The 15,055-nt window shown below is 40.8% G+C and overlaps 1 protein-coding gene across 1 annotated transcript; it reads right to left on the bottom strand.

Moving 5' to 3' along the window:
* Positions 1-334: 334 nt before the first annotated feature.
* On the bottom strand, positions 335-14,513 carry crkl (v-crk avian sarcoma virus CT10 oncogene homolog-like). Its single transcript, XM_038733410.1, has 3 exons — positions 13,275-14,513; positions 12,077-12,551; positions 335-2,724 (listed from the first exon to the last, which is right to left on the bottom strand). The coding sequence occupies exons 1-3, from the start codon at positions 13,583-13,585 to the stop codon at positions 2,590-2,592; spliced, it is 921 nt and encodes a 306-aa protein (XP_038589338.1). The 5' UTR covers positions 13,586-14,513; the 3' UTR covers positions 335-2,589.
* Between the last annotated feature and the right edge of the window lie 542 nt (positions 14,514-15,055).

The following is a 15,055-nucleotide window of genomic DNA, read 5'->3' as shown; positions in this document are numbered from 1 at the left end:
TGGGTTATACTTGTTTGTGCCTGGGTTGAAAAGTGCTGAACAAACAGTCACTGAAGATGCTCATCTGAAACATTGCCCTTGAAAAGTTTTCCGGTCCCCATCTGTAGGTCAGGTGACTTTCTTTAATTAGCACTTCATTAAAATTCATTAATTGCTTCCTTTCTCCTGGGCGCAGCCAGAATCAAAACTGGAACTGTCAAAAATTAGAGCAAGAACAACTGTCCTGTGCTCTAGATACACAACCTGTGACGACAGGCTGCTGCAAACAGGTCCACACGCACCCCTCGGTGTCTTAAAGACAACATATAGAGGACAGAGATACCAGACGAAGCAATTTAAAGAAGTAGACGTAAATTTTATTTACTTGTTCTGTACATAAAGGGTCAATACCAGCACAGGTGTTAACCACGGGAAATATTAACACATGTAAATGGTATAAGAAAATAAAAGGCACAATTTTCAATTCTTAAGTAAAAGACAGGCTTTCCTAGAATATGAGAAGAGAGCACAGTAATACTGCCATTACAAAAACAACTCTGAAGCATGAGGAAAAGCTCACCTCAAAGAAAAGAAAATCAGGGTGTATTGCTTAATTAGTAGATTTCATTAAGTTTGATGAGGAAAACCCACACTGGTTTGATTGCACACACACCAGGAGGGATTAAAATAACAGAAACCTTTATTTAATTAAGGACATAAATGACATTAAGCAGCATTTGGCCCGGTAGAACCATCTCCCCGGCCAAGAGGTCATGCACATAGGCAACCAGCAGGCATTTTTTCCCTTTTGTAAATGTCACCATAGGTACTTTTGTTTAATACACCACCACTCATTGTAACAAAAATGCTTGATTTAATAGCAGACTATAAACTAACAAAACAAAAATAAAGCTAAATTGGGATACAACTAAAAGCTGCACAATATTACTGAATGAAGGGCCGAGCAATGATTTGAATGGAAAGCACCAGAAGAGACTGGGGTGAAATGGTTCATTTTTACAGCAGAAATCTGGGAGTCGACGCCGTTTGCACAACTGTTTAATCCTCGGCTCCTACTGATCAAATAAAATTGGTTGCAGCGCAGTACGAACAAAGATGCTTTCCACTACTCCAATAGTCTGTTTGCATAACGAGAGACAAAAACTGCACGGGCCAAATATTTAAGCAATAAAGCTGGTTGAAATCCTAAACTGACAGGAGTAACATTACATGGTTTGAGAGGGGACTGCATGCGCTAAAAGATGCATTTATCTTACTCTCTGAAAAAGGCATCAATGGGATCTCATTGGCTTGTTGAGACATTTCCTCCTTTCCTGACATACGCCACTGAGTGTGGAGTTTCTCATAGTGGAAAGCCTTCAGTCCCCTTGCTGACACTGCGTTTTTAGCTAGCCTTGTTCTCAGATGCTTGTGGGAAGTGCTGCTCAGGGCTAATGCCGTTGATATTTGACTTCTGAAAACCTGTTCAAAGCTTTGCACTCCTATGCAGCAAGTTGAAATATATCTTCTAGTGCTTGTTACTGTTGACACTAAAACCTGCTAATCTCTAAGCAATGTCCTGTAAGTACAAAATAATGCGAAGGACAGTAAAGGGAGGTACCAAGTGGACATGCAAAGTTAACCCTCAACCATACATCTTCTCAATGTCACAAATTACAAAACAAACAAACAAAAAGTTGATCATGTGGCACAAATAAGAAAATGATAAAATCACATATGGCCGTGTCATGTCTTATTAACAAAAGATAAATACGTCTGCAGCCAGACTTGTGCCAGGTTCAAGAGTGGATGGGATCATGGGATCTAAGAATATACTACCAAGCTATATCCTCCACAAAACCATTGCTCCTGCTTCTTCCTGACTCCAGGCACACATCACATACACATCAAAAACCTGTCAACCTGAATCACTCATGGCTAGTAAGTGTGTGCACATGCGTGTGTGCTTGCTTGTATGATGGTTAAGGTACAACAGTGACTTGATTGTTTGGAGGATTAACATTTGACTGGCTGGTTAGCTCCTCATTGCCTCAGTGCTCTCCCAAGTCCATAGGGATATTGCTTTTCCCTACTTCGTACAAATATCCTTACAATAACAAAACAAACCAACACGTTTTAAAGTCCCAAAGACTTCAAACTTAACAAATATTCAGAGAAATAAAAAATAAAAAAGACAAAACAGACATGTTGTGATGTAATGTGGTAAATATCTATTGTGAACACACACACGCGCGCGCGCACGCACACACACGCACACACACACACACACACACACACACACACAGATGCCCAGTGATCTGGAAATGAAAAGGACACAAATGCAAAAACACTGCCCAGCCTGGAACCAAGACATGGGAGAGGGAACAGGGAGAAGTGGGGGCAGGTTTTAGTTTGGATCCAATGTCCAAAGCTGTAAACAGTCAGAAAGCCTTGCAACGGTTGGTAACAACAGAGGGGTCACTATCATTGTATAGCCCCCCCAAGCAGGCAAGCACGTAACCGTGGTGACACTGGCGGGAAAGGTGTATGAGAGCCAGCACATTCAGGTACAGGGCGATACTGGCGAGAAGGTCAAGTCGAACTCTTAGGTCAGTCACTCTCGTCCGGATTCTGGGGGTCTATGATTTTGACATGGGTGAATGGGAAGAGACCCCTCCGTCCATTCACCTCTCCCTCCCACTGACCACTGATGTTCATCCGTGTAACCATGACGATGTCACCAACCTGAGGAAAGAAGAACAGGAGTCCGAGTTACACGAGGAGCAGGGCTTGTTTGCTGTAAATCTAAGTCAGTTTTTAAATTACATACAACGTATGACGTGCAGTAGGGTTTAGAATTATTTTGTATCCATGTAACACAAAAATAAATCAAATTATAAATAATTTGGTCAAACTAAAAAGTGATGGTTTGAGTGAAGTGCCTTACAGAGACACATTTTGTTTAGGTGACCATGACATAAATGGAACTCAGCCAGCCCCCGTTATCACAGATTAAGTCCTATAACACAACAACTCTCCATAATGTCCTGACAACCCGGGAAACGTGACCCTTTTGGGTCATTTAGAACACATTTACCATAGCCACCAGTCAAGTATCACCATTTCTATTTAAAAAAGGTACCACACCATTTGCTTTGACACAGTCAGTGGAGCAAAGAAATTAGTTTGCAAGGATGATTTTCACACAATGCACTGCACATTAATTGAATCAAGTTTTAAAATTGCTGCACCAGACTATTGTGAAGATACATTCAAAATGAGACAAGAAAAATATAGTTAACAGTCAAAATTCTTCACAGCCCAAGGACAAACCAAATGCATTTGGCACATGGCCACTGCTCCAAAACTACACTAACTGTATGTGTGAGCTCACACAAACACAACTGATTAATAATAAATCCACATCTGCATTGCACTGCACTTTAAGCAGATGACAGAAGCACATAGCTGTGGCTCTGATGGGTTTGTGACACTGATTATGAGCCCAGTCTGTTAAAGCCATATGTTCTTTATCAGGATTAGAAGGGAAAAGTCCCCATCATAACCATAATTGAAATGTGAATGCGAGGCTACACTTTTTTTAGCTTTAGCTTCAGCTTCAGAATGAGGCCTCAAGGACTTCTAGTCCTAGACATTACCTGTAACAATAATCCTTTACGCTGCCCTGGAATTACAAGAATGCTGTTTAGTCATAAAAAGCTGAAACCCATCGGTCAAGGAATGATTAAAAACTAAATCCGCCTGTTTGAATGACTCATGATGTAGGGGCATTACACTGCCATCACAAGTTTGCCTTATATGTATTTATGTTTTTCTATTTATATTAAGAGTTGAATTATATATCATGTTTCAAGGGTTAATCGGCGTGTCTTCATTCAGAAGAGGCTGGTTGTTATGAATGCAGATTTTGATTATACCTCTTAAGTTAGTTGACTCCTTATTAACCTAGAACATTGAAGTATTTAACATATCAAATTGACTGTGACCACGCAAAAGCTAAAGTATTCACCTAAAAGAATTTAACTATTACAAAAGCAATAAAAACAGCCTGAAAAGCAATAACCGGATTTCATTTGTGGTGAATTGCCTGCCACTGAAGTGAATAAATAATGACTCATAAATTCTGCTGCTTGAATCCCAGCAACTCCAAAATAGCCATAGTACAAAACTAAAGGGTTTTTGCTGTAAGCCATGATCTATTCTGAGAGACGCATAGAAAAGACACGATGAGACAAGGTAAGGTATGTGTTTTCAGTGCAAAGAAAGTTTTAGGCCAGTAAATCAAATATACCATAGGAAATACTAAGTTTTTAATTAGTGTCTTTTTAGTGACTTGTTTCAAGGGTTTCTGGTGGCTTCCTTCTCCCGATTTATGTAATTACAACACAGACTACTCTATGTATTTATGCCTAGCTTCTTGTACTTCTTTTCCAAAATAGATAAAGGAGAGAATATTTCAGGAGTGTAGACTTTTAAAAACAATTAAATACATAATATTGAAGGCAAGTGACTAGTGTAAGATTAGTATACATTTTATGAAGAAATTAGTTAAAATGTAGACTTTTGCGGACAGAAAGATTTGTATTTATCCAGAACAGATCCGACAGAGTAAGGGTTTTCCATCAGTACTCCTGTTTTAGGTTGGGGTTGATGTGAAGGTAAGTGAGGAACAAAATGCATCCCAGAAGAGTAGCAATTGTACCTGCACTGTAATTCAGTACATACATCTTTAGAAAAACCATATGCATGTTTCTATTATCCAGTTCCTAGAGGACCTCGCACACACACACACCCCACATACAATGACAATAGCATCTCTATTTCTTAACGGTAGCTAATGAATAAGTCAGAACATATTTATGCAGCATCAATTCTCTCAACTAACTTAACCCTTTACATTCTACCAGTCTTCGTGGGAAGCGCAGCCCCTCTTTGAGCGACACAGTAGGTATTAGAGCCAGCATGGCCTCTGCTGGATAGAACTATGATTCCAAAAAAACAGACCTGCAGCCTTAACATGGACAATGTGTAGATAGGCACAGCTTCTGTACCAAGGTTATTATAGTTTTGGATTTTACATTAGTTTATTTTTATTCTGTTTTGACTTTGTTTTCAATTTCAGTTTACTTTTAATTAGTTTTTAACGTGGGTTTGTTAGAATTGGTTTTTGAAAATGCTTAGTTTATTAGTTTTAGTGTTAATTTTAGTCTTAGTCTGCCAAGCTCAGTTTAGTTCAGTACAGTTTAGTGTTTTGACCAAACATTAAAATACAAGTACAATCATTAGAAATAATGCAGATTTGTGAAAAGGGACACCCTTTAAGCTATCTGAAGCTTGTACATAGGGGCCCAAACACTAAGCACGTGCGCATACACACACACACAAAGTACTAACACATTGTCTAAATAAATACTACAAATAAATGAAGTACATGCAAACTACAGTATAATTTCTAACCTACATACAGAAAAGCTTAAGAGCTAACTACACTAATCCTACTACCCAGTGGTCCCAAGAAATTCATTACATCAGTCTCTAGCTCTATCATTCTTGGTTAAATAGGTGAAATGCAATAAATGGAGGTGAACTACAATTGATGGACAGCTAAGAAAATGGAAGATAGTGTAGGCCCCCCTTGGAGTCACACACAAGCACCTTGAAGGCAAGTATGACTGGAAAGCAGTTATATTAAAATCTAATCCTTTATTAATCAAAAAATAGGTATTAACACAATGTGAAGCACCAAGAGACCAGGTTGGCTGAGATATCAACAAGCCCATAACACACACACACACACTAGCTGTAAATATAATGACCAGCAGACACGTTAACGCAGCGCAAGGAGAGCTCACAGTCAATGTACTAGGGGGCAAGTTCATCTCATATGCAAGATGAGCTCTAAGCAAGACCATCAGAACAGAACAAAACAAGGAAAAGAAAACCACCAAGACAGTAACTTTCTACCTGCAACCCAAACTAAACCCAACTCTATACAGTTGTTGGACTCATTTTCTACACATGTATGCAGGGTTTTTCCTGGCTCAGAATGGGCCTTTGGGGGGTGACTTTGCGTGACAGTAAAGCCCCTTTTCCACTGCATAGTACCAGCTCGACTCGGCTCAACTTGCCTTTGTTTGGTTTTCCATTGCATAAAAGTTGTACCTGTACATGCTTCCAGGTACCCCCCCCGCCCCCAATATCACCTCCGTCGAGGTTCCAAGTGAGCTGAGGTGAAACTAAAATGTGAAAACTGAATTGGTCAGAGAGAATCATCACTATTCACTGCATCATCATTGTGCGCGCCAGATAGAGGCAAGCACCACAAAGTTTTATATTTTATAGTTTTTGTATATAATTTCAGCACTAAATCCACTTCTGAGAAGTTTTGAGGCGAGAAATCAACTGTGCAGATTTAGAATATTGACAGTTCTATGAGAAGTGATGGCGGAACAAAATTTTGCTTCAAAGTTTTCTGAGTTGAGGAACTCCGCAAGTGGCGGCGGGGGAAGCCTGCGGCAACACGTGGGAGGAGCTTGCGAGGTCGGCCTGACGCCTGCTCACAGAGCCCTCTGCTCCCGCCGTCACACAGACCGCAAACAACGGCAGAGGAAAACACAGCTGGAAGGTTTTCATGCCGCTTATCTGTTTTACATTCTGAGGAATGTTGAAACGTTTTAACTTAAATAAAGAGAAAGCTGTGTGGATCACTGGTGTGTGTGTGTGTGTGTGTGTGTGTGTGTCACATTGAACTTTACGTCGTGGCAGTTGTGTGTGGCATTGCTACGACGACCAACTACATGGAGGGGTACTATTTCTGGGTACTATCTGCAATGGAAAACGGAGTACGGCCAAACCGAGTTGAGCAGAGACGAGTCGAGCTGGTACTGGAAAAGCGCCATAAGTATGGCCGGTATGTGTACAGTAAAGGCAATGAGTTACCTTATGACCAAAATATATGTATTTTTCCTTGTAATTTCTGACCAACTGATAAACAATATATCTCCACAACCTGGAGGAGTAAAGGTATAAGAGTAAAGTATAATGTTAGTATAATAAATTTACAGGTTACACTTGATTTGGATAATTTGCTTACGGATAGTTTATTAGTTGAGATTCAGCTGTTGCACTAATAAAACCTTTCTGATATTAGCCTACACTGTGGTTAAGGTTTGATCAGTGCCAATGTTTGTATATTCATTATAATTTCAGATCATAGTAGGCTAAAGGCTACTATAGCTTACCATTAGTAGCTTAATATTAATTCTAGTTGGACAAAACAGTAGTTAAATTTCATTGGGTTGTTTAGTCATTCAATTATTGTGCAAGACAAATGCTTGCACAATAATTGATATATATTGGTGGTCAGTCTCTCATTTGTTTATGCAAAGTAGCCTACTAACTTGTCAATAATAATAACCGTGTATACAGAACGACAAGTTCAGCATTTCTAAAGTTTGCTGTAGTGCCTCAACCTTATTTTAATGTCCCGCCTACTCCTGGCTGTGATTGGTTGGTTCGCAAAAAGTGACTTTGATGAGCCTGATGCACACAGCTGCACGAAATGCTCCTGATCTCCCTGCGGAGATACTACTACTTCATGCGTAAAAAAACAAAAAAAACAATGAGAGGAGAGGTGACTGCTGGAAGTCAAGACGTCATATTTAAAGGAGACCTATTATACTTCTTTTCCAGTCCTATATTGTAGTTCTGTGACTCCTTTATGGCAGCTTTGCATGATTCAAAATTTTTTTTCTTAAACTGATTCTTCTTGTAGGCCTTCATTTCAGCCTCTGTCTGGTCAAGCTGTAGATGCTCCTGTCTCTTTAAGGCCCCCTCTCTCAAAGCCAACTGTCTTCTGATTGGCCAAGACCTGAAACATGTTACCAGGCTGTTGTTGTTGTTGCTGGGGGGGGGGGGGGGGGGGGGGGGCAGGCAGACTGAGCCCTGCCCTTAGTGTGGGAGCACATGCCCATATATGGAACACCGGCTCTTATTACCTAGAAGGGAGCCGTTGGTAGAAAAAGCAGTTCAAAACTGAGCGTTGAGAACAGGAGGAAACCCTGAGGTTTTTGCTCACAGGGATTTCTTATAAATGCTTTAACCTCATTATTTTAAAATTTGGCCATGTTTAACATGAACATCCAACATTATAACATTGTAGATAAGTCATAAAATGAGGAAAAGTATAATAGGTCTCCTTTAAGTTTATGTTCTGCTAGCTCAACAGTTGTTTGATAAATGGCTATTAAATCACATTAGGATTTCCCTTTGGCACTAGCCAAAGCCTCTTTGGGGGGTGCCAAAAAATTTCTCTATGCAGGACAAACCCTGCATGTATGTATAAAAGAAAACATGTTCAAATCCCACCAACTACACAACCGATCCCTACCTGGGTCTTCCCCGCTAAGTTAGCCTCCCCCTAAGGTTACAAGGGGCTCTCCTCGTAACAGTGGTCGCCACTTGCTACGCTGAGGCCAGACGCTGACCTGACCCAGGGCTCTCTTGACGGATAAAGCAATCATGACAGGACAGCCACACGACACGCAGCTTTGCCAGCTCTTCACGCAGAGGACAAAAACACAACACACCCGGGGCTCACCAACAGGTACCTATCGGCTAATCACCGCACACACTGCTGAACTGCCGGTGTTCTGACGATATATGCTGCCTTGTCGAAAAATGCTACCGTAGCGCAAAACAAGTCTATCGAGTCGCTCTGCCCTATCGAAAAAAGCTACCTTATGTCTTCCCTTTTCTAATCCCATAGTTATGACTCTCACAGTATTATATAAATTTAATGCTCTGTATTTGTATAGCGCCTTTCTAGTCTTTGACCACTCAAAGCGCTTTTACACTACATCTGCATTCACACACATCCATACACTGGTGGAACAGCCATTATGACATCTTCTGTTTTTTTGATTACATTGTAACATAATTTCAGGGGTACCGTATTCTGATATCCCCTAATCAAATAATGCTCCCACTACGCCAAGCAGCCTATCTCGATAGGTAGCATAAATCGACAGAACACCGGTCCGGTCAAACTAACTGCCCCACAACGTCAGTTCACCCTGCTTCATATCCACTCGCAATGTAGGCTTATTTATAAAATAAATAAATTAATGAAAACTAAGGATATTTACTCTTTCATTTTAGTTAGTTTGCCAGGATACATACATAATCAAATATAGTATAAACTAAGACGAACCGGAGAACCACTCACACTAAACTTGCACGTTTTCTAGAAATTTACAAAAAATAAAATATATAGTTCTTTATTCCTTTGATACCTTATCACCAAGGTGCGAGTATATACTATGAAGTTTGCATCACAGTTTTCCTTTAGATGCTTCCTATAGTCTTTTATGTTGTGTCTGTGAATTGAGTGGTATCAGTTGGAAACTGTCACACACACACATTTGAACAGCCTCTCTTCATCCCCAGGACTAGCAAAATATGGAAGTTTACATACAGTTTTCACAACAGCGGCATATTTGATGTGTGGTAATGTTGCCCTGAAAAATGCTTCTGAAAAAGAAGCAAGGTGAACACTTTCTCTCACAGCAGCTCTGGTCATTGAAGCACACAGACAGGGTAGAATTGTCTTTGCCATTTTTCTCAAATGTTAAGAACAGGTTCTAGCGTTTAAAAGGTGACAACTGGACCTTTTTAGCAGCTGGTTAAACTAGGGTGTAATGATTAACAGTAAAGAAAGATTTGAAATTAACTGGGCTTACCGTGAGTAATCATAATTAAGGACAAAATATCTTCATCAGCTAAAAACACTGATGGGAGCCTGGGAAATTTTTGTTGAACACAATAATTGGAGCGAACATCTGAGTCGATCAACATAAGGTTTAAATGCACCCTTGCTGCTGCAATTATGATAAAAATATGAAATAGTCTTTAGGATATTCTTTGGTTAATCAAGGGTGCTCTGGAATAAGAAGATTCTTGTGAAGACTTACCTCTTTTTTACAAGGTCACACGGCTATACCACATGATTACACAGATTTATTATTCTGTTACTCTAAAAAAAGAAAAAAAGACCTTGACGAGAGCAGAGAGGACAGGACTACTGTTGTTAGAGGGAACTTTAGCATGAATACCATTAACCTGGTTTGCTCACGGTCCAAATATATACCCTTATTTCTCTAAGAGTCATAGAGATGATGTGTCTCACTAGATATGGCGGACTAGTTTACTTCCCATATCTATTGACACACTCTGATGTCAGTGAATGGCAGCAGAGATACCTTTCATTTTCAGCTCCCCCACCTAGGGGCATTATTACATCTCAGTCTGCTATCAGAGTAGAGCCTTTTGGAGCCCCAGTATATACAGGAAGTGCACATTATGCATTACAACACATGCTTCAACACGTTAACACAGTCAAAGAAGATTTGTATTGCCAGAATGCCCCGCTGAGAAATGCAAAAGAGCCGTTTACTGTGCTGCAGCCTGTTTAGCAGCTAGCTGACAAGCAGGAAAATTAAGCCGGAGTAGTCTAGAGACAACTGGGAGAATTGGGGCTCTACCCGTGCCTCAATGTGTAGTTTGCATTAACCAATTTATCATTCCAAGAAGAAAAACAACATGGTGACTAACAGACAAAGCACACAGATCTCCAACACCTGGTCACTTACCCCACCATGAGTTCACGCCCAATCAGAAAACAATAAATGTACCTGGCATTCATTCATTTGCAATGAATGCCGTCAACAAGTAGCATCCCACCATGACAGCATCAGCATGGTGCAAAAAGCCAGTGCCCGGAGCAACAAGTTGAAGTTGAACAGAAGTCATCTTAATGCATATTAACAAGAATCTCCTGTAGATACGGTCCGGTTACCATGACTTAAGAAAAAAAACCAAAGCTAAACTAATAGCTGGGCATAGCGAGACTTTATCTGAAGCAGCACCCCCACCCCGACATTTTCACACATAGAATCAACAAGGCCGCTGTGGTAACTGTGGGCGTTTTTCTCATTATTAGCTACTGGCTACTGCAATTTCAATGCAATCAAACTTTACAAGAAACTGTTCAGTGGGAGAAATATTCCGCTTTTGGTGTGAAATGTACCATCTATCCTTTTTTTAAATGTGTAATAAATCTTCTGACAACCATTCTTTTGGGACTTTCCCAAAATAAAAAGTTACAGAGCCAATATAAATGAATTATCTCAGATATTTGTGATTGGTTTGCTTTGTCAATGCAAAACTTATTGCTTATAACTATCAACAATGATTACATGCTTGACCTGGGAACCTTTGAGCTTCACTAGGGATCACAGGCAGGCTGTGTTGATGTGAGGAGCAAAAAAACCCAACTCTTCTGTCAACCTCTGAACAATTGTCATCTGCAGCAGCTGTTCTTACTAAAATTAAATATTTATACACTGAAAAAGGCTAAGCTGCAGGACCTTTTGTTAAAAAAATGTAGCTGGACACATTTTTTAGTACTGTGGTAGAAATGTTCAGTCAAACCTTTCAACAAGGTACTGAAGTTTAAGAGAGTTATTTAGCACCAACTAAAAATCTTTCTTCGGACCTACGGTGGTTTCACTTATTTTAGAAGATACTTTATTTATTTTAAAGTGAAACCACTTCTGACCTACAGTGGTTTCACTTATTGCCTTGCTGCAGTGGTGTGCAGGTGGACTCCAGTACCCTGTGACATCACTAATAAGTGCTGCTACTGGTTTATTTCTGACCACACCTAACCACCGAGGTTTAGGGGTGAAACAATCTTGAAACCTTTAACCAAAGAGGGCAGCAAAATTCTGCTGAAATGGATTTTTTAGGTTGGCAATGTTACCCAATTTCAACCAAAAAGTACGTTAGTTCAAAGCCCTAAAATAACATGTCCCCAGAATTTACATTCAGTATTTGACCCACTTCATAAAAGACCAAAGAGTTTAATGTTGACTACGATACTTAATCTCTGACAAAAGCATCTATCAATTAAAGCTTTAAAACAGCAAAGGAGGAAGTGAGGAGAGAGAAAGAACAAGAGACAAAAAGGACATTCTAAGAAACTAGGGGGATAAAGTGAAATCCCATTTTACAATACCTCTAGAGCAAGAGCTGTTTTGTCATAGGCGCATGGCACTCGTTTCTGGATGGCTTTTGCCATGACGGGGCCATTCTGCATGGACGGTAGAGGGGTGATAACTGCTCCAGGTGTTCCAGGGGGCAATGGCGAAGGTGTCTGGGGCTGGGCATAGGCGTGGACGAGGGCATGGGAGGGCTCGGGGATCCCATAGCTATTGGAGTTGCGAGATCCATGGGAAGACTGGCCAGCATGAGGTGAAGGTCGTACCAATTTCTCCACATAGGGCACAGGGATCATCCCAACACGTCCCTCTTTACTCTTGGCACTCCACCACTGCTCCTCAGGCTTCTCCAGGATGATAAGGATCTCCCCCTTCTTGAAAGGAAGGTCCTCTGCATCGCTGCCAGTGAAGTCGTACAGAGTCCGCACATACTCCAGGTTCTCCTCTGGGCCACCTATGGGCTGGATAGGACAACTCCCAGTGCTTGGGTACCTTGAGAGATTATAATAATGAGGCAAAAGACATCAGGGACAGGTTCTCTCTCCAGCATCACATGCATTTCTTTTTTTTCCTTTTTTTTTTTTTTTTTAAATGGTGTTAAATATAAGCTGAGGTTAGATCAAAGGGGCCATTTTACATTTGTGCCTCTTCAAGGAACACTTACAAATGAATGCTTACTAATGCAGTGTATACAAGCAGTTGGCAAAAAGGCTTACATAAAAAATAAAAATAAAATAAAACTTTATATCCATCTTACAGCCAATGTCTTGGAGAAAGATATACATAATGACAACAACAAAAAACAAACACTCATCTGTGCTTAAATAGCTGAATGTATTATCTAGTTAAGAGTTACAGCTGTATGTAAGCAAGCATTGCTATTAGAGTACACAAACTGCAAACTTTACCAGCATCTTCGCTGGTGATTGTTTATTTTTTTCCCAACTTGGTGTGTTGGGACACCACCATAGACTTACTAAAAACAGTAACGGAAGTGTGGCGATAGTGCAACCAGTTTCAAATTTGACAAAGTAGATGCTTTGTAACATATCTGCCAGGGAATGCAGTCTGAGTGAAAGTGGGTTAGTTTTGGTAAAAATAGACATCCCAGTTGACCTACATTAGCCACTTTGGCATATGAAGCCTTTGCATGATGTTTATTTTACTCATGGTGTACATCATGGTAATCAGTGAGTATTGTGGTGAATTTCCTACCTGGGGGCTGGCTCTATCAGCGTGGTTGTATCCAGGTAGTGGATTTTGTAGAACTCCAGGAGAGCGGGGAGGTGCTCAAACTCTTGGTCGCCTATCTTAAACCTCTTGCTGGGCAAAGAATTGATGATATAGTGAGACACTTTGGAGTTTTCAGATACTGACAGCACGTAGTCGCCGGGGCAGGTCGACGAGTCTCGAACAAGAAACATGCCATGTCTCTGTCCTTGTAACCTATTCTGTGCCTCTTGTCGTGACACGGGTCCAAAATACCAAGAGGACCGATCGTGTGAATCAAACCGAGCACTTGACATTTCTATTCAAAAATAAGTTAATATCGGCCTACAAATAAGAAGAAAGAAAATTACAAAACAGACTAGATAATAACTTAAAACGTGTGATCGTGTTGGGGATTGCCCAATCACAGCGAATTGGAGGATTTGTAAGATGCAGGGCAGGGCATTCGCCGCCCTGAGAGGTTTTCGAGTGATTTCTGCACAAACGCCGCAGGCTCCGTAGACCTCGGATTTAAAAAATACAATACATCAACAACCTTGCGTTTTCAGAGACAGGCTGCGACTGGCTTGATCCAACTTTGGAGCATAATGTGTTCCCTGTGTTCACCAGTCAAGGGCTGCGTGATTGTTTTAGCGGCCAAAATAGAAAAAAATAATTCAAACTTAGCACAGACAAACGACGGACACAGAAGCAACAAATGATCAATGAAGCTTCCCTTTTTCGTTCCGCCTTCCGAGAAAACACCAGTCTTCTCTTGTTGTAATGTTTCTCCTCCAGTCACTGTCAGTTACGAGAACGGAAAAGGTGGCCTCAGTTTTTCATCTGTTAAATCCGCATGTCTTCTAAAGGCTGCCAGTGGCCGCGGGTCGGAAACGAAATGATTAGTTTGTATCTTCTTGATCTTATGGTAAGGCACACGTCATGGAAATGCGTTTTTGAATCCCCTTTCTCGAGTCGGAGCAGAGTTTTGAGGCAGCACGGCAAAAAAATGGCGGCCCGCAACACGTCTTCACACAAAAAAATATTTCACAGCAGCGGCTTGTCTCCAGCGCGTGCATCTCAGGAGCTCGTACGTTATATTGTAGCTTCCGCGTGCATTCCAGACTGCTCACGAGGGATCCCGGCTTAACGATTCTATATTTTATACTTTCCCTTATTTCTGCTCGTCCCCCCCCTCACCCGAGCCACCAGAAGTGCGAGTACGAGACCGAAAAATGGCGACAGGAGGGCAGGTCCCGCTTTCTAGCTGCACGTCACTGTTGCCTGGAGGGAGGAGGGAGGGAGGGAGGAGGAAGGGGGTGGGCGGGTGACGACGACACGGACAGCCCCCCCCCCCCCCCCCCCCATGAAGAGAGCAAGGTGTCAATCATGTTTCCATGACACAGCTACAGAACATTTTGTATGACAAACTAGATGGCAGTGGTGTCATCTTCTATGTCTTCATTGTACTATTTGTCTTTTTCTCATTTGGAGCAATGTGTAAGGGCAGTTTTTTTAAATGTAAAAAAAAAAGTTGATATTCATTACATTAACTCATTACATTAACTCAAGTATATAAGTATTATCAGCAAAATACATAATATAGAAGTATCAAAAGTACTGAGTATGCTGACAAACAAACAGCTCCTGTGAGTTTCGCATTTTCATATACTATATTATTGGACTGAGGCATTATGTGCAAGTAGCATTTTTGCTGTTGTATTTGATAGGGTGTTCTTTTGAACTACTTTATACTTAATCTACAACCGTTTTCTATATTAATCTGC

The sequence above is a fragment of the Micropterus salmoides genome, unplaced genomic scaffold (genome assembly GCF_014851395.1).
Source record: "Micropterus salmoides isolate LMB-PRFRI ecotype aquatic unplaced genomic scaffold, ASM1485139v1 Ms_hic_scaffold_20, whole genome shotgun sequence".
Lineage (NCBI taxonomy): Eukaryota > Metazoa > Chordata > Actinopteri > Centrarchiformes > Centrarchidae > Micropterus > Micropterus salmoides.
This window is presented reverse-complemented; position numbering and strand designations above follow the sequence as displayed.

Excerpts from the sequence above, each read along its gene's own strand:
- crkl (XM_038733410.1), bottom strand. The coding sequence starts at position 13,585 with ATGTCAAGTGCTCGGTTTGATTCACACGATCGGTCCTCTTGGTATTTT. Across the intron at positions 12,552-13,274 it reads CTGATAGAGCCAGCCCCCAG|GTACCCAAGCACTGGGAGTT; the intron begins GTAGGAAATTCA and ends TAATCTCTCAAG. Across the intron at positions 2,725-12,076 it reads AAACAGCTCTTGCTCTAGAG|GTTGGTGACATCGTCATGGT; the intron begins GTATTGTAAAAT and ends TTCTTTCCTCAG.